The 19131-nt window shown below is 34.2% G+C and overlaps 1 protein-coding gene across 5 annotated transcripts in view; it reads right to left on the bottom strand.

The window, feature by feature from the left end:
- FAM227B (family with sequence similarity 227 member B) overlaps positions 1–19131 on the bottom strand; it is a 208475-nt gene that overhangs the window by 148452 nt on the left and 40892 nt on the right. For all 5 annotated transcript variants that reach the window (XM_042942084.1, XM_042942082.1, XM_042942080.1 and 2 more), the window contains one exon: positions 7770–7907. In XM_042942084.1, coding sequence (XP_042798018.1) covers positions 7770–7907 — 138 coding nt within the window. The remainder of the gene's footprint in view (positions 1–7769; positions 7908–19131) is intronic.

Genomic DNA, 19131 nt, shown 5'->3' with positions numbered 1-19131 from the left:
AAAATAAACCCCTTTTAAGAAATTCTTGACTTTTTGAAAATACAACTGCCTTTTAGTTCCCCTGCCAAAAACATTGGTGCATAACAAGAGTATTAGAAGTTCCAACCCTTTGCTGTCATTGTATTTCTGGACCACTTTGGCCCCAGAATGTGGCTTTCTTTCTTTTTTTTTTTTTTTAAAGAAAGGCAGACTGCCACGTGCAGCGCCTCATTTGGATGTGTCTGGAGTCTTGGAAGCTTGACTACCCTACGTTCTCCTACAAATGGACCTTGAGAGCTTGTTTGGAGGTTCTAGCAGGGGAGCGCAGCTACTCGTATACCCTTGACCGAAGAACGGTCCTCCTCTATCGGGGAAGGTCGTCCTCTTCGACCGAGCGCGCAGCTTCGGGAGGGACGCACATGGAGCGGTGAGGGAGGAAGGGGACACCCGCCTAGCCAGCCAGATCAGCCGAATCAACCCTGGCGATCAATGGGGTGACAGATGTCGCAGCCAGATCGCCCTCACATCCCAGAATGTGGCTTTCTGATTCCCCAAACCATTGCTTGCTATTTCTAGAGAAATCCATATACAAAATGTGGAAACAAGTGAACTCCGCACCCTCCCCCCAGTCTTGCTCCCTTTCTGCCCCTTCTACTATCATATCTCCCTGCTTCCTTCTTACCTATTAAAATTTGATCCCAGGAAAGGATCTAAAAACTCATTCATATTAGTCATGAAGGATTAAGGCTATGGCAACTCTTATAAGTTACAACCCTTATCTTATGATGACAATTTTAAGCCTTAATGTACTCATAAGCTTGTAAAATTAAATGGCTGAGAGGAAGCATGTGAGGTGGCTAAGAGTTCAGAGTCTAGGCAAGAATTTCCTGGAAATGAATTCATATTCCACTACTTATCAGTTTTGTGACCTTGCATAAGTTATTACTTAATTTTTTATGTTTTAGTTTTCTCACTTTATAGGTGATAATAAAAGTGACCAGCCACATAAGAATATTACTAATAAGGCTCTACAAAGTTAACACATGTTATCAAGTACATACTTCAAATGGAAGATTTACACAAGTTTAAGATAAAGTATTAAATTTTAATTTTGAGCAGTATATGAAAGGAAACACTCATTAAGTCTCTAACCTACCCTACCAGACTTAGGTCTCATCCAGAAACAGAAGAATCAAGTCATGTTTTAGAGTCAAATATAACAAGTATTTTTCAAATATTTAGGGGCTAGTAAAATATATGATACATTTTATCAAGATTTCCTATTATTAAAATCAAGTGTGTTTGAAATAAATATTTATTTGTATTTCAAATGAAAATAATTATTAGAAATACAGTAAACAAGCTCTTTCAAGCATTGTAATTCACCACCTAGAATCTTCATTAAAATTTTTTTAAATGTTTATTTATTTTGGGGAGAGAGAGACAGAGACAAATCTGAAGCAGGCTCCAGGCTCTCTGAGCTGTCAGCTCAGAGCACAACATGGTCAAAAGTACTGGTAAAAAAAGCTTCTGCACAGAGAAGCAATCAGCAAAACTAAAAGGCAACCAACAGAATGGGAGAAAATATTTGCAAATGTCATATCAGATAAAGGGTTAGTATCCAAAATCTATAAAGAACTTATCAAACTCAACACCCAAAAACCAAATCATCCAGTGAAGAAATGGGCAAAAGACATGAATAGACACGTCTCCAAAGAAGACATCCAGATGGCCGACTGACACATGAAAAAATGCTCAGCATCACTCATCATCAGGGAAATACAAATCAAAACCACAATGAGATACCACCTCACACCTGTCAGAATGGCTAACATTAACAACTCAGGCAACAACAGATGTTGGCGAGGATGCAGAGAAAGACAATCTCTTTTGCACTGCTGGTGTGAATGCAAGCTGGTGCAGCCACTCTGGAAAACAGTATGGAGGTTCCTCAAAAAACTAAAAATTGAACTACCCTATGACCCAGCAATTGCACTACCAGGCATTTATCCACGGGATATAGGTGTGCTGTTTTGAAGGGACACATGCACCCCCCATGTTTATAGCAGCACTATCAACAATAGCCGAAATATGTAAAGAGCCCAAATGCCCATCGATGGATGAATGGATAAAGATGTGGTATATATATACGATGGAGTATTACTTGGCAATCAAAAAGAATGAAATCTTGCCATTTGCAACTACGTGGATGGAACTGGAAGGTATTATGCTAAGCGAAATTAGTCAGAAAAAGACAAATATATGGCTTCACTCATATGAGGGCTTTAAGAGACAAAACAGATGAACATAAGGGAGGGGAAGCAAAAATAATATAAAAACAGGGAGGGGGACAAAACATAAGAGACTCTTAAATATGGAGAACAAACAGAGGGTTAGTGGAGGGGTTGTGGGAGAGGGGGATGGGGTAAATGGGTAAGGGGCATTAAGGAATCCACTCCTGAAATCATTGTTGCACTATACGCTAACTAACTTGGATGTAAATTAAAAAAATTAACTAAATAAAAAAATTTACCAATATATTGGTAAAAAAAATTAATACCTATTGATTATTTTAAACTATTGAATGTTGATTATTGCTAGATTTTGAAATGTAAAAGAATTTCATCTATTTTATTGAACTAAAGAACATAAAAAAATATGTATTATAGAAAGAACGGATGCCCACAAATTTAAGTAAGCCGTTACATTTAGAGAGGGGAAGACAAATTTAGAAATAGTACAAAAAAAAAACCCATAAATAAAAGGCTTGTAAAGCAAATATGGAAAAAATATAAATATTTATTACATGTGGGAAATATTTTTTACTTTTCTGCATGCTTGAATAAAATATAATAATAAAAACACATCTAAAAGGAGACTTCTACATAAGGTGGTGGGATAAACACAGCTACTTTAGTCTTTCTCCCAACCCTTAAGTTAAAGAACCATGAAGCATAAATAGGAAAGTCTGCATCCATCATCACCAGAACATAGTTAGATAAATTGGTTTTATATCTGAAGCCTATGAAATAGGACCAAAATTTTAAAAGTCTTTGATAATTAATATACTTTTATCACACGATGCGAAAGTACACAGGAGGAGGTCTTGACAGATCTACACTCCCAGTGGCAAAAACTTACTTAGAAAAGCACAAGCTGCATTGAAATGAGATGTTTTGGTGGGAAACTAATGAGAAGACTTACGCAGTCACTTCTACCTCTACAGTTCAGGAATACCTGGTGGCTGGGTAAGCCTCCTGAAAGGGCTAAGACATAATATAAAAAACAGTGGTCTTTCCCAGGGACTTGATTTTTTGCTTCCAGCCTAACTTCCAGGGCCCTGTCAGTTTTTGCTGCCTAACAGAAAACTGTTCTTGGCTTATACCACATTTACCAAATGAACAACTTCTAGTAGACTTTTTCTTTCTTTCTTTTTTTTTTTTTCCATTGATCCTTATATGTAATCGGTTTTTATACTGCAGCAGTTAGTCTTTTATAGCATACCATGTGAAAGCCTTTCTCTAGATATTTTATTTCCTCAGTGTTAAGAGGATACTCTCCAATGGTAGACTGAAGCTTTTTGGTTAAATATCTGAAACAGGGGGCGCCTGGGTGGCTCAGTCGGTTAAGCGTCCGACTTCAACTCAGGTCACGATCTAACGGTCTGTGAGTTCGAGCCCCGTGTGGGGCTCTGGGCTGATGGCTCAGAGCCTGGAGCCTGCTTCCGATTCTGTGTCTCCCTCTCTCTCTGCCCCTCCCCCGTTCATGCTCTGTCTCTGTCTCAAAAATAAATAAATGTTAAAAAAAAATTAAAAAAAAATAAATATCTGAAACAGAAGCACTTTCCCTCCCTCTTCAGTCTGGCCATGTAAGTTTCTGTCTCACTTGAAATATTTGGCTAGGACCTTTACTAGGTCTGTGATGGAGCTTTGGGAAATCCAAGAATTATAATTAAATTTATCATTAGGAAAAATCTATGAAAACTTTCATTCATATCAAGACACATTCCACTGACATTTTTCAATTTTAAAGACAAATGTAAAAATTTTGGAAACATCTAAACAGAAATGTAAAACAAAATTTCATAAATTAATTGTAAAGAAAAAAATAGTTGACTTTAGACTTTTCTACTAGACTAAATAATAGAAGACAATAAAGCAACATATAAAGTTTTAAGGGAAAATGTGACTTGAAAATTTGATATTTAAGTTGTAAAATAGTATTTAAATAAAATATTTAATTTATATCGGTCTGACTTTCCCAAAGATAAAAATTACAAATTCTTAAACATATTTTTTAAAAACACAGCCATTTGTAGATACCAGAAAATGACCAACAACAGCAGGTAGAAATTGGAGGGGAGTTGAACCCTATAAGAGGGAGTTGCTAAGTGGATGAAATTTGTGTTCATGCAGTTGCTTAAACAACTTTTTGTCTGATGGTACTACTTAGTCATCATGGCATGTGAGTAGATGGAATTCACATATAAAGTAGAAATATTATTGGTTTAAGGAGTCAGAGGATAGTGTTTGGGACATCCAGAAGATTGAAAAATGAAGGAGTTTTAGAAATCCTACAAAGAAAGGGGCTGCAGAAGAGGAAACCCAAAATCTGAATACTGTAAGTTTTCTCCAAACCCTTAGCTGGTGTCTCAATTACTCACACATATGGTGGGAAGAGGGAGCTCTAGATGGATGGGTGGAAAGGAATAGGTGGATGATTTAAAGTTCTAGGTGGGGATCACAGACCGACCATCACAGAACACATAACATTTGGACTTTGAATACAGCCAAAGTAACTTACTTGAACAAAAATTAACATTTGTTGGTGGAAATTAACAGAATTCAGAAAATCCTCAAAGCACATTTAAAATTCCAAGATTACATAAGAAGTTACTAGACATGAAGTGAAACAAGAAATTATGATTCATAGTCAAGAAAAAGATAGTGAGAGAAATCAATCTCAAAGTTATCCAAAAGTTTGAATTACCAGATAAGAACTTAAAGCAACTATTTTTAATATGTTTGAGGATGTAAAAGAAAATATCATCATAATAAAGGAAGAGAATCTCAGAATAGAAATGGAAACTATTTTAAAAAGGGCAAAATGGAAATTCTTAAGTGAAAAGTACAATATAGGAAATTAAATATTCATTTATTGGGATAAGAGATCATATACCATAGGAAAAAGCATGTGAATGTAAAATGAAAAATATAGAAATTATGAAATCTATAAAACAAGATTGAAAAAAACCCACAACAAAGTCCCAATAAACTGTGGATAACATTAAGTAATATATAGTACATGCTAAAATTGGGAATCCCAGAGGAAAGAAATAGAACAAATTTGAAAACATAATGGCAAAAATTCCCCAAATTTGGTGAAAAACATCAAACCATGAGTTTAAGAAACTTAATGAGCCCAAGCAGGATGAACACAAAGGGAAATAATACAAATGAGAACACAATGGAACAATATCTTACTAACAGACAAAAAACAAAAAAATGAACTCAGAATTCTATACCCTGCAAAAATGTCCTTTAAAAATAAAGGCAAAATGAACATTATTTTAAGATAAATAAACAAGGAAATTCATTGTTAGCAGAATTGAAGTATGAGAGATAACACCATGAGGAAACCTCAAATTTAAGGCAAGGAATGAAGTTCCAGGAATGATAAATATATGAATAAAAATAGAAGACTATTTTTAGGTCTTCTTTTAATTCTTTTTTTTTTTTTAATGTTTATTTATTTTGAGAGAGAGAGAGGGAGAGTGAGTAGGGTAAGTACAGAGAAAGAGACACAGAATCCAAAAGCAGGCTCTGTGCTGTCAGTTTCTGTTTGTTGGTTGGTTGGTTTGTTTTAATTTTTTTAATGTTTATTTACTTTTGAGAGAGAGAGAGAGAGAGAGAGACAGAGTGTGAGTGGGGGAGGGGCAGAGAGAGAGAGGGAGACACAGAATCCAAAGCAGGCTCTTGGCTCTGAGCTGTCAGCATGAAGTCCAACGCAGGGCTCAAACAAGATCATGACCTGAGCTGAAGTCTAACACTGAACTGACTGAGCCACCCAGGGACCCCAGTCTTCTTTTAATTCTTTAAAAAAATATATAATTTCTTCCACTTCTAACTATTATAGAGTAACAAGGACTGGATTTACTCTTCTTTCTTAAACAACTAAAAATTTGGGCAAAGTCTATGAAACAATGGTTTTCGTGTGTTAGACAATAGATAGCACAGGCCAGTAATCCTCAAGAAAAGAGAAACAAACAAGGGAGCCCTTCAATTGTCTCCTCCCGACACTGTAAGGAGTTAGAATCCAAACAGAATCCACTAGTCTTACTGAGTTGAGAAAATAAAATTTAGCATTCTGGAAGGCCAAGGCAAGCTAAAGTTCATAGGTCAGCATAATTTGGAGGAGACAGATTCACACAGAGAGCATTCTGAAGATCTTCAGAGGATTACCCTTGAATCTTTGCCTGAGGTTGGTAAAGAGCTACCCAAGGGAAAGAGCAGGCAGAACATTCTTGGGGCTCACACACAGCTCATGTTCTAGACAGTCAGATGGGAAACCTCCTACACACAGACCAAGGGTAGAATACTTAGAAGGGTATTGCTTCAGCAGGGGAAGCAAGTTAGTCCTAGACAAAAGACTTCTCTGGTTCCACCTAATGAAGCTTAAAAGCAAAGCTCAAATGGATCAAAATATTTCTAAGTAACTGGATTACATCCAAGAAAAAAAAAACCTCAAAAATATTTAAATAAAATTTCACACAAAACAACTAAGTTTATTTAAGAATGAACTGGTAAATTGAATAGCCCTACATCTATTGGAGACTGAATTTGTTGTCAAAAACTTTCCCACACAAAAAAATTCTAGGTTTGGGTGGCTTCACTGGAGAATTCTACCAAATACTGAAAGAAGAATAAATATCAGTTTTATACTAACTCTTTTAGAAAAGAGAAAAGGTAAAAAAAAAAAAGAAAGAAAAGAGAAGAGGAGGGAACATTATACTTATTACTAAAATGAGACAGGATAGTATAGGAAAATAAAACAAAATTTTAGCAAATTAAATCCAGTAGTACATGAATAAGTTAATACACAATGGCCAAATGGGATTTACCCTAGGGATTAGGGGTTGGGTTAACATTTGAAAATCAATCCATGTAATTCACTATATTAAAAGACTAAAATAGAAAAAAATATAGGCTCATCTCAGTAGATGCTAAAAAGCATTCATCAAGATCGTACATCTATGAAACTACCTCCACCTGATAAAGCCTTCTATAAAAACTGGCAGCCAAAATTTATTTAAAGGCAAATAACCTAACATTCCTCCTCTAAAATCAGGAGTGAGGCAAGGATGTCCACTCTCACCACTTTTAGTTAACATTTTCTTAGAGGTCCTAGACCTGGGCAAGTAAAATAAATAAAGGCATATAGATTGGAAATGAAGAAGTAAAATGCTCTTTATTCTCAGATAACATGATTTTCCATAAAGAAAATCCTAAGAAATCTATAAAAAGGTTACTAGAAGTAATGAGATTGTAAGATAGAAGATCAATATAAGAATACAGTAACAGGCAAATGGGAGAACTTAACCACACACCACTTTTACAATGAAAAACTAAAATGTAAAGCAATATTCAAACTACTGTAACACTAATCTACAAAGCGAATGTTAATTTGAAACCCTCACCAAAGAATAAATCATAAGGAAGTTATTATAAATAAATAACTTAATATACTTGATTTTGGCTATTTATCCTACAGTTGACAATAAGTTTACTTACCAGCCGTTATGCGTTCTTGACTCCTTTCAATTCTGTCCTTTAAAGATTTTAAAGGTGCTTTCTTAGTACCATGTATGGTTGTTGTGGAGAGTTCTTTCAGTTTCCAGTGGGTCCAAAAGCCTTTTGGAGGTTTTAAACCTGTTATTATAAAATGTACATTTAGTCAAGGAAATTAGCATTTGAAAATATCTTTCAATTTGTCAAAGCATTTTCATGTATTACACATTTCATCTTCATAACAATCCTGTGAAAACTGTCAGTCTCAAGTTTCATATAAGGGAAACTCTATGAGAAATATTAATGTCTTATTACATAAAATAGTGAATTAGAAAAGAGGTAAAACTCAGTATCATCTTCTGATTAATAGACATAAGCTAAATTCATTGATGGACATAAAAGGAAGTTAATTATTGCAAAAAGTTGGAAAGGACCTAAATATACAACAAGAATACATCCATACAATGGATTATGAGGTATCTGCTAAAAGTTATCTTTAAATATTTGTTAACATACAAAGGCATTTATAATATGTTTTTTGTGAAGAATAATTTTACCTCTTAGCTATGTGTGTCTGTAGCTTAAAACTTAACATTAGTGCTTCTGAGTATAGGTGACTATTATTATTATGCCTTACCTGTATCTCCTGAATATTTTTAAATAATATTTATGAATAAATTGTAATATCTAAAAAGTAAGAAAAATAAGTTTTAAAAGTTCTACTTTTGTTCCAAAAGCTGGGTATGGTTGAATAATTCATTTAGTCACACTGAACACTAAAATGCCCAGCAATAAAAATGAGAACAATATAAATTCCTTGGTGTACTTCATATGGTTGTTTGAAGAGTTAATACTCAGTTCCAATCAGCTAATACTATTATCAATATTATTATACATTGATATACTTCTAAATATAGCCAATATTTTTTCAGTAGTGATGTTCAACGAGTATTACTTGCTATATTTGGCTGTCAAATTTAAATTTTCTAGGTGTTTTAGATTCAGTTATCACTTATTTCACATTAGTTGCCCCTAGACAAAATATGCAGAAGACTTCTGTTTAATTCACTTAGATGCTTCTTGATAGATTGTCTATGTTTTAAAATATAGTGTATTAATAGAAAATTGGAGGTGTGTAAGGCTAACAGATCAGGAAATGATTGGCATTGAAAAGATAGTTTATTACTCATAGTTCCCAAGAGAAGGGGGCATGCCATGTCATGGGGGCCACACATGGAAACACTGGGGCCAGTCCAGACACAGAGTAATAAGGGTTCCAGGAATGATAAATATATGAATAAAAATAGAAGACTATTTTTAAGTCTTCTTTTAATTCTTTTTTTTTAATGTTTATTTTAGAGAGAGAGAGAGAGAGTGCATGAGCAGGGGAGAGGGGCAGAGCGGGAGAGAGAGAGAGAGAGAGAGAGAGAGCGAGAGAGAGACTCTTAAGCAGGCTCCATGCTTAGTGTGGAACCCAACACGGGGCTCTATCCCATGATACTACGATATGAACTGAAATCAATAGCTAGATGCTCGACCGACTAAGCCACACAGGTGCCCCTCCCCCCATGTTTTCTTATAGAAGTTTTATAGTTTAGTTCTTATTTTAAATCTTTAACCCACTTTGAGTTAATTTTTGTGAGTGGTATAAAATAGAAGTCCAATTTCATTCTTTTACATGTGGTTATCCAGTTTAACTATTACCATTTATGGAAGAGAGTAGGTATTGAGTATTAGTTGACTGTATTTGTGAGGGTTTATTTCTGGGCTCTTAATTCTATTCTATGGGCGTATGTGTCTATTTTTATTCCAGTATCATTTTGATTACTGGAGCTTTGTAGTATAATTTGAAATCAGGAAGTATGATGCCTCTGGCTTTGTTCTTTCTCAAGGTAGCTTTGGCTATCCAGGTTCTGGATACAAATTTTAAGATTCTTTTTTCTATTTCTGTAAAGAATGCCATTGGAATTTTGATAAGAACTTGATAACACTGAATCTATAGACGTTTTTGGGTAGCATGCACGTTTTAACAAAATTAATTCTTTCAATCCATGTATAAAGGATATCTTTCCACTTGTTTGTGTCTTTTTCTTTCATCAAAATCTTGTAGTTTTCAGTATAGAGATATTTGATCTTCTTGATTAAATTCATTTGTAAGTATTTTATTGTTATTAATGCTATTGCAAATGAGATTGTTTTATTACTTTGTCAGATATTTTGTTGTTAGTATAGAGAAATGCAACGGATTTTGTATAGTGTTTTGTACCCTGCAACTTTGCTGAATTCACTGATTAGGTTCTAACAGTTTTTTCGTTTTTGTTTTTTGTCTTTTTTTTGTGAGTGTGTGCTTTGTTTTTTGTTTTTGTTTGTTTTTGTGGAGTCTTGACGGTTTTCTATATACAGGTGTAACTCAGAGCTACTGAAGGCTCATGTCCAGACCACTGCAACAAAGCGAATATCACAATAAAGTCAAATGAATGTTTTGGTTTCCCAGTGCATATAAACGTTATGTTTATACTACACTGTAGTCTATTAAGTGTGCTAATAGCATTATGTCTAAAATAATGTACATACTTTGATTAAAAAATGCTGTCATCTGAACTTTCAGCAAGTTGCAATCACTAATCAGAGGTCACCATGCCAAATATAGTAATAATGAGAAAGTTTGAAATATTGTGAGAATTACCAAATTCTCAGAGACATGAAGTGAGCAAATGCTAATGGGAAAATGGCACTGATAGACTTGCTTGATGCAGGGTTGCCACAGAACTTAAATTGGTAAAAAATACAGTATCTGTGAAGCACAGTAAAATGAAGTATGTAGGAGTATGTCATCTACAAAGAATAGAATTTACTTCTATCTTTTCCTTTTGGATGCCTTTTACATGGCTTTTCCTTTTTGCCTGATTGCTCTCGCTAGGACTTCCAATACTATGTCAAATAGGAGTGGTAAGAATGGGTACCTTTCTCTTGTTCCTGATCTTAGAGGAAAAGCTTTTCAGTCTTTCACCATTAAATATGTTAGCTCTAGGTTTGTCATACATGGATTTTACTGTGTTGATGTATGTTCCTTCTATACCCAATGTGTTCAGTGTTCTTATTATGAACATATATAATTTGTCAAATGCTTTTTCTATACCTATTAAGATGATCATATGGTTTTACTCCTTCATTTTATTAACGTGGTGCATAACATTTGATTTGCATATGTTGAATCATCCTGCATCCCAGAGATAGATCCTGCTTGATCTTGGTATAATGATCCTTTTAATGTGCTGTTGAATTGGATTTCTAATATTTTATTGAGAAACTTTACATCTATATGCATTAGGGATACTGGCCTGTAGTTTTCTTGTAATGCCCTTACCTGCCTTTAGTATCAGGGTAATGATGGCCTCATACAATGAGTTTGGGAGTGTTCCCTCCTCTTCATTTGGAAGAGTTTAAGAAGGATTAGCATTCATTTTTATTTAAATGTTTGGTACAATCACCAATGGAACCATATGGTCCTGGACTATATTTTCTTGGGAAGTTTTTAAATACTATTACTGGTCTGTTCAGATTTTTCTTTTTTTTACGATTCAGTCTTGATAAATTTTATGTTTCTACAAATTTATCTATTTTTTCTAGGTTGTCCAAAATTTTTGCTATATAATTGTTCATCGTGGTCTCTTAGGATGCTTTATATTTCTATGGTATCAGTTGTGATATTTCCTCTTTCATGTTTATTTATTTGAATCTTCTTTTTCTTAGTGTAGCTAAAGGTTTGTCAATTTTATGTTTTCCAAAAAACCAGCTCTTAGTTTCATTGATTTTTTTTTCTATTGTCTTTCTGGTCTCTATTTCATTTACTTATGCTCTAATCTTCCTTTTTTCCTTCCTTCTGCTAACTTGGGGGTTAGGTTGTCCTTCTTTTTTCCAGTTCCTTGAGGTGTAAAGTTAGGTTGTCTATTTGAAATCTTTTTTCTTAATGCAGGTAGTTATTACTATAAACTTCCTTCTTAAGACTGCTTTGCCAGCATCCTATAGATTTGGATATGTTGTATTTCCATTTCATTTTTTTCAAGATATTTTTAATTTTCTTTTGATTTATTCTTTGACCCACTGGTTGTTCAGGAGTATGTTGTTTAATTTGTGCATATCAGTGATTTCCAACTTTCCTCCTGTTATTTATTTCTAGTTTTTTACTACATGTGGTTAAGAAAGATATTTGGTATGATTTTAATCTTATTAAATTTATTAGTACTAGTTTTCAGCCCTAACATATGATCTAACGTGGAAAATGTTCCATGTGTATTCTGCTGGTGATGCTGCATGGTGATTCTGCTGGTGATAAATGTCTGTTAGGTCCATTTGGTCTAAAATATGGTTCAAGTTCAAAGTGCCCTTCATTTTCTGTCTGAGTGATTTATCCATTGTTGAAAGTGGCATATTGAAGTCCCCTACTATTTTGAATCATTGTCTCCTCACTTCAGATGTGTTAATATCTGCCTAATATATTTAGATGTTCTGATGTTATATCTTGAATTGCCCCTTTATTACATAATGACCTTCTTTGTCTCTTGTTATCATTTTGACTTACAGTATATTTTGTGTGATATAATTATAGCTATCCCTGCTCTCATTTATTTCCACTTGCATGAAATATCTTTTCCATTCCTTCACTTTGAGTCAATGTGTGTCCTTAAAGCTGAAGTGAGTCTCTTGTAGGCAGCATAATGTTGGTTGTTGTTTTGTATCCACCCATCTACTCTATGTGTGTTGATTGGCGAATCCAATCCATTTATAGCTATAGTAATTATAGATAGGTAAGGACTTACTGATGACATCTTATTGTTTTATGGTAGTTTGTGGCTCCTTTGTTCCTTTCTTCCTCTCTTGCTGCCCTCTTTTGTGAATTGATGATTTTCCATAATGTCTTACTTTGATTGCCTTCTCTTTATCTTTTGTGAATTTGCTGTGGGTGTTGTTTTGTTTTTACTGTGAGGCTTACATAAAACATATAACAGTCTATTTTATGCTAATAATTTCACTTCAATCACATTCAAAAACTACTCTTTTACTACCCCTCTTTTATGTTTTCTGGTGTGACTGTTTACATCCTTTTATACTGTGTATCCATGAAGAAATTATTGTAGCTATAACTATTTTTAATATTTTTGTCTTTTTTTAAATGTTTATTTATTTATTTTGACAGAGAGAGAGTAGAGAGCAAGTGGGAGAGGGGCAGAGAGAGTGAGAGACAGACAGAGAATCCCAAGCAGGCTCCACACTGTCAGCACAGAGCCTAATGTAGAACTTGAACTCAAAAACTGTGAGATCATGACCTGAGCCAAAATCAAGAGTTGGACACTTAGCCAACTGTGCCACCCAGGCACCCCAATATCTTCGTCTTTTAACTTTTATACTAGAATTAAGTGGTTAACACATCACCATATTACAGTATTAGAATATTCTGAATCTAACTGTATGATTACCTTTGCCCATGGGTTGTATATTTTTACATGATTTTTTTTGTTATCAATTAGTGTCCTTTCATTTCAGCTTGAAGAACCCCCTTCAGTGTTTCTTGTAAGGCAGTTCTGATGAACTCCATTAGCTTTTGTTTGTTAGAGAAAATCTTTATCTCACCCTCACTTTTGATGGACACCTTTGCTGGGTAGTTTTTTGTTTGTTTGTCTGTTTGTTTTCTTTTAGCACTATCTTAAACTGAGTAGGCATTGCTTGCTTTTAAGATGGAAGAGGGACTCAAGGCAAAGAATGTACACAGCTTCTAAAAGTTGCAAAAAAATAAATTATTCCACAAAACCTGTAGAAGAAACACAGCTCTGCCAACATCTTGATTTTAGCCTTGTGAGACTCATTTTGGATTTCTGACTTCCAGAACTGTAAGATAATACAGTGTGTTGTTTTAAATTGCTAAGTGGTAATTTTGTTACAGCAGCAATAGGAAACTAATACAGTTCCTGGTGCTCTGTTTTCTTATTGTGTATAAGGAACTCTGGTAATAAAAATTTTGTTTGTGAAAATGAAAGCCAACCAAAATGAAAGCCAACTTATAATGTAAGTAATGGAATTGATTACATAAGGTAAAGATAGGTAAATAAAGTTATTACCTAATAGAGGTAATTACTTTATTACCAAAAAAGTGATTACTTCAGGAATTTTTGATACATTAAGGAGGAGAATACTGAATTTGGCATTTTAGATCTATGGTATAAACCTTTCTTCAACAAAGAAATAAGAAAAACATGTCTTATAAAATTCTTTCAACAAGTGCTCTAGGCAATGGAAAATAGTCACAAATGAGAGATTAAAAACTTAGTAAAAGTTGAATGGACTCCTGATGGATATTCAATGTGAGAAAAAGCAATGTGAGACAAATCTGCAAAAACATATTCATGATTAAATAAATCATAGAGACTCTTGTGCAACTACTACTATTTGTTTTCAATATAACTTTTTACCAATGTATATAAACATTCAAAAAAAGAACAAATCAGCTCAATGAATTTTCAGAATTTACTACATGGTACTCATGTCATCAACAGCCAGAAACCGAATATTCAGTACTCCAGGAGCTCTCTTTTCTAGTCTTTCATTTCCAAGGACAACTATTATATTAACTCTTAACAGTATAGATTAGTTTTGCCAAATGTTGAATTTTATCTCAGTAGACTCATACAGGATCTACTCTTTTGTGTCTGGCTTCTTTCCCTCTCAAACATGTTTGTATGATTTGTTCACACTGTTGCATATAATTGTAGTTTGTTCATTCTCATTGCTGGTAGTATTCATTATATGAATATTCCATAATTTATTTAAACTTTATATTATTGGTGGGAATTTGAACAGTTTGTTTTGATTATCATATAAACAGTGCTGTTATAAACATTTTGTACTTCTGGTGTGTAGAAACATGAAAATTTCTGTAAGGAATGTACCTGGGAATAATAGATATGCCAGGTTAAAGGTCTGTATGTGTTCAGTTTTAGTGGATATTGGCAGCTATACAAGATAGTTGTACTAACTTAAATTACCACCAGCATGTCAGCCTTTTATGTTAAGAAAATGTAGGTTTGATTTTCTTTTAAGTTTTTATTTTAATTCCAGTTAGTTAACATATAGCATAATATTAATTTCAGGTGTACAATAGAGAGATTTAACACTTCCATACGTTACCCAGTGTTCACCACAACAAGTGCACTCCTTAATTCCCATTACCTATTTCACCCACCCCTCCATCCACCTCCCTCCTGGTAACTATCAGTTAGTTCTCATAGTTAAGAGTCTGTTTTTTGGTTTGCCCCTCTCCCTCTCTCTTTTTTTCCCTTTTCTCATTTGTTTTGTTTCCTAAGTTCCACATATGAGTGAAATAATATGGTATCTGTCTCTGACTGACTTCTTTTACTTAGCATTATACTCTCTAGCTCTATCCATATTGCTGGAAATGGCAAGATTTCTTTCTTTTTTATGGCTGAGTAGTATTCCATTGTATGTATTTACCACTTTTTCCTTATTTTTTTTTAAATATGTTGTCAAGTTAGCTAACATACAGTGTATACAGTGTGCTCTTGGCTTTGGGAGTATATTCTCATGACTCATCACTTACATACAACACCCAGTGCTCATCCCAACAAGTGCCCTCCTCAATGCCCATCACCCATTTTCCCCACCTTCCCCTGCCCCCTACCCATTAACCCTCAGTTTTTTCTCTGTATTTAAGAGTCTATTATGGTTTGTCTCCCTTCCTCTCTGTTTGAAACTATTTTTTTCCCCTTTCCCTTCCCCCATGGTCTTCTGTCAAGTTTCTCAAATTCCACATATGAGTGAAAACATCATATCTTTCTCTAACTTATTTCACTTAGTATAATACCCTCCAGTTCCATCCACGTTGTTGCAAATGGCAAGATTTAATTCTTTCTCATTGCCGAGTAGTTTTCCATTGTATACATAAACCACATCTTCTTTATCCATTCATCAGTTGATGGACATTTGGGCTCTTTCCATAGTTTGGCTATTGTTGATAGCATTGCTGTAAACATTGGGGTACATGTGCCCCTATGAATCAGCACTCCTGTATCCTTTGAATAAATTCCTAGTAGTGCAATTGCTGGGTCATAGGGTAGTTATATTTTTAATTTTTTGAGGAACCTCCATATTGTTTTCCAGAGTAGCTCTACCCATTTGTATTCTTCTACTTCTTCCTTATCCATTCATCAGTCAATGGATACTTGGGCTATTTCATAATTTGGCTATTGTATGTGCACATATCCTTTTGAATTAGTATTTTTGTATTCTTTGGGCAAATACCTAGTTGGGCAGTTGCTGGATTATAGGATAGTTCTATTTGTAACTTTTTGAAGAATGTCCATTCTGTTTTCCACACTGGCTGCACCAGTTTTCATTCTCACCAACGGTGCAAAAGGGTTCCACTTTCTCCACATCCTTGCCAACACCTGTTGTTGATTTTAGTCATTCTGACAGGTGTGAAGTACCTTTGGAATTTATAAAGTTGTATTCAGCATAATACAAAAAAATGAAATAAAATCATTGGAAGAAATATAATTTTTTTTTTTGCAGAGGATAAGATTTTGTATGTAGAAAACCCTAAAGTATGTACAGATAAGCTGTTTGAATTTTGCTGATTAGTGAATACAAATTAAAAAGCAAATTATAATACATTAGCAACAATTGGAAGGTGAAATTTAAAGTATTTTTAATAACACTCAGTAAACACCAAATGCCTAGGAAAAATAATACATATAAGATCTACATGCTGAAAACAGAAAATATACTGAGGTAAATTAACAAACTCCTAAACAAATAGGGAGATATGCCTTGTTCATGACTTGGATGATTCAAGAAAGTTAAGATAACAATGATCCTAAAACTTTATCTACAGAATCTTGCATGGTCATGGCAAGAGTAAAAGGATTCTTTCCATAATATTAATTTTTTTAGGTAATACTGGGTGGAAGTCAAATCAATATGTTTGCCTCTATAAGAGAACTATCATTAAAGACTAGAACAAATCTAATTTTATATGTCTATAAAATTGATTCAGTGTTAGATTACTGGTAGCTAAAATACCTAAAAATTATGCACTGTAAACTTAAGAGTAAAAGATGTATCTAAACTATATGAGGTGAAGATTTATGTTAGACAAAAATAAGTTTTTTCTTTTGTGAACTCATATATTTTTATAGGAGAAAAGGGATTTTTAATTGAGTAAAGATATAACACCTATTAAAACTATTGTAAATACAAATAAAATCCTATAGAAACACACATGTATACTAGTCAAGGCAACCACACATGAACATATAGAATTTCATTTCCAGCAAATAGAGAACATATATTTGTTATTAAGCCAGTAGGTACCATTTATTATATTTTGCTATGTATTATTATGTAACAAGAACAGCTCAATAAATTCCAAACTCTAAGTATGATATAAGCTGTAGTATTTTACTTAAAGCAAAAAAGTAAACATGAAGAACTAAGTATAAACACAAAAGACTTTGCCATTAAAAGGCACTATCTTAAAAGACTCTTGGGTGAAAAAAAATCAAAATTGCAACTGCAATTTGCAAAATTGCAACATGCTGGATATGTTCTATATATTTTTTTAAGTTTATTTATTTATTTTGAGAGAGAGAGAGAGAGCATGCATGCTAGTGGGGGAGGGGAAAGAGAGAGGGAGGGAGAGAATATCAAGCAGGCTCCCTGCTGTCAGCACAGAACCCAATGTGGAACTCAAGCTCACAAACCCGTGAGATCATGATCTGAGCTGAAATCAAGAATCATAACCAACTGAGCCACCCAGGCACCCATATTCTGTATTTTGATTAACATGGTAATTCCATGTATACATATGTGTGTTCCATGGACTTACGTTTCCAATTTGTATTCTCCCCTTACAACTATGATTTTTTCATTATTTCTTAGAAATTTTTGTTAGAATGTTAGGATTATAACTTTTATCTGCTGTGTTCCATTTTTAATTTTTTAATTATTTTTGTTTAGAATAATATTTCTTTTTTCTTTTATATATATATATTAGATATATACATATTATATCTACATATTACATATATATATACATATTACATATATATATATATATATATATATATATATATATATATATATATATAATTTATTGTCAAATTGGTTCCCATACAACACCCTGTGCTCATCCCAACAGGTGCCCTCCTCAATGCCCATCACCCACTTTCCCCTCTTTCCCACCCCCACCAACCCTCAGTTTGTTCTCAGTGTTTAAGAATCTCTTGTGGTTTGCCTCCTTCCCTCTCTGTAACTTATTTTCCCCCTTCCCCTCCACCCTGGTCTTCTGTTAAGTTTCTCAGGATCCACATATGAGTGAAAACATATCGTATCTGTCTTTCTCTGCCCGACTTATTTCACTTAGCATAACACTCTCTAGTTCCATGCACGTTGCTACAAATGACCAGATTTAATTCTTTCTCATTGCCAAGTAGTATTCCATTGTATATATAAACCACATCTTCTTTATCCATTTGTCAGTTGATAGACATTTAGGCTTTTTCCATAATTTGGCTATTGTTGAAAGTGCTGCTATAAACATTGGGGCACAAGTGCCCCTATGCATCAGCACTCCTGTATCCCTTGGGTAAATTCCTAGCAGTGCTACTGCTGGGTCATAGGGTAGATCTATTTTCAATTTTTCAAGGAACCTCCACACTGTTTTCCAGAGCAGCTGCACCAGTTTGCACTCCCACCAACAGTGCAAGAGGGTTCCCATATCTCCACATCCTCTCCAGCATCTATAGACTCCTGAATTGCTCATTTTAGTCACTCTTAACAGTGCGAGCTAGTATCTCAGTGTGGTTTTGATTTGTATTTCCCGGATGAGGAGCAACGTTGAGCATCTTTTCATGTGCCTGTTGGCCATCTGGATGTCTTCTTTAGAAAAGTGTCTATTCATGTCTTCTGTCCATTTCTTCACTGGATTATTTGTTTTTCAGGTGTGGAGTTTGGTGAGCTCTTTATAGATTTTGGATACTAGCCCTTTGTCCAATACGTCATTGGCAAATGTCTTTTCCCATTCTGTCGGTTGCCTTTTAGTTTTGTTGTTTGTTTCCTTTGCAGTGCAGAAGCTTTTTATCTTCATGAGGTCCCAAAAGTTCATTTTTGCTTTTAATTCCCTTGCCTTTGGAGATGTGTCGAGTAAGAAATTGCTGCGGTTGAAGTCAGAGAGGTTTTTTCCTGCTTTCTTCTCTAGGGTTTTGATGGTTTCCTGTCTCACATTCAGGTCCTTTATCCATTTTGAGTTTGTTTTTGTGAATGGTGTAAGAAAGTGGTCTTGTTTCATCCTTCT

This window comes from Panthera leo, chromosome B3, assembly GCF_018350215.1.
Source record: "Panthera leo isolate Ple1 chromosome B3, P.leo_Ple1_pat1.1, whole genome shotgun sequence".
Taxonomy (NCBI): Eukaryota; Metazoa; Chordata; class Mammalia; order Carnivora; family Felidae; genus Panthera; species Panthera leo.
Note: the sequence above shows the minus strand (reverse complement) of the source record. Positions and strands in the feature narration are given on the sequence as shown.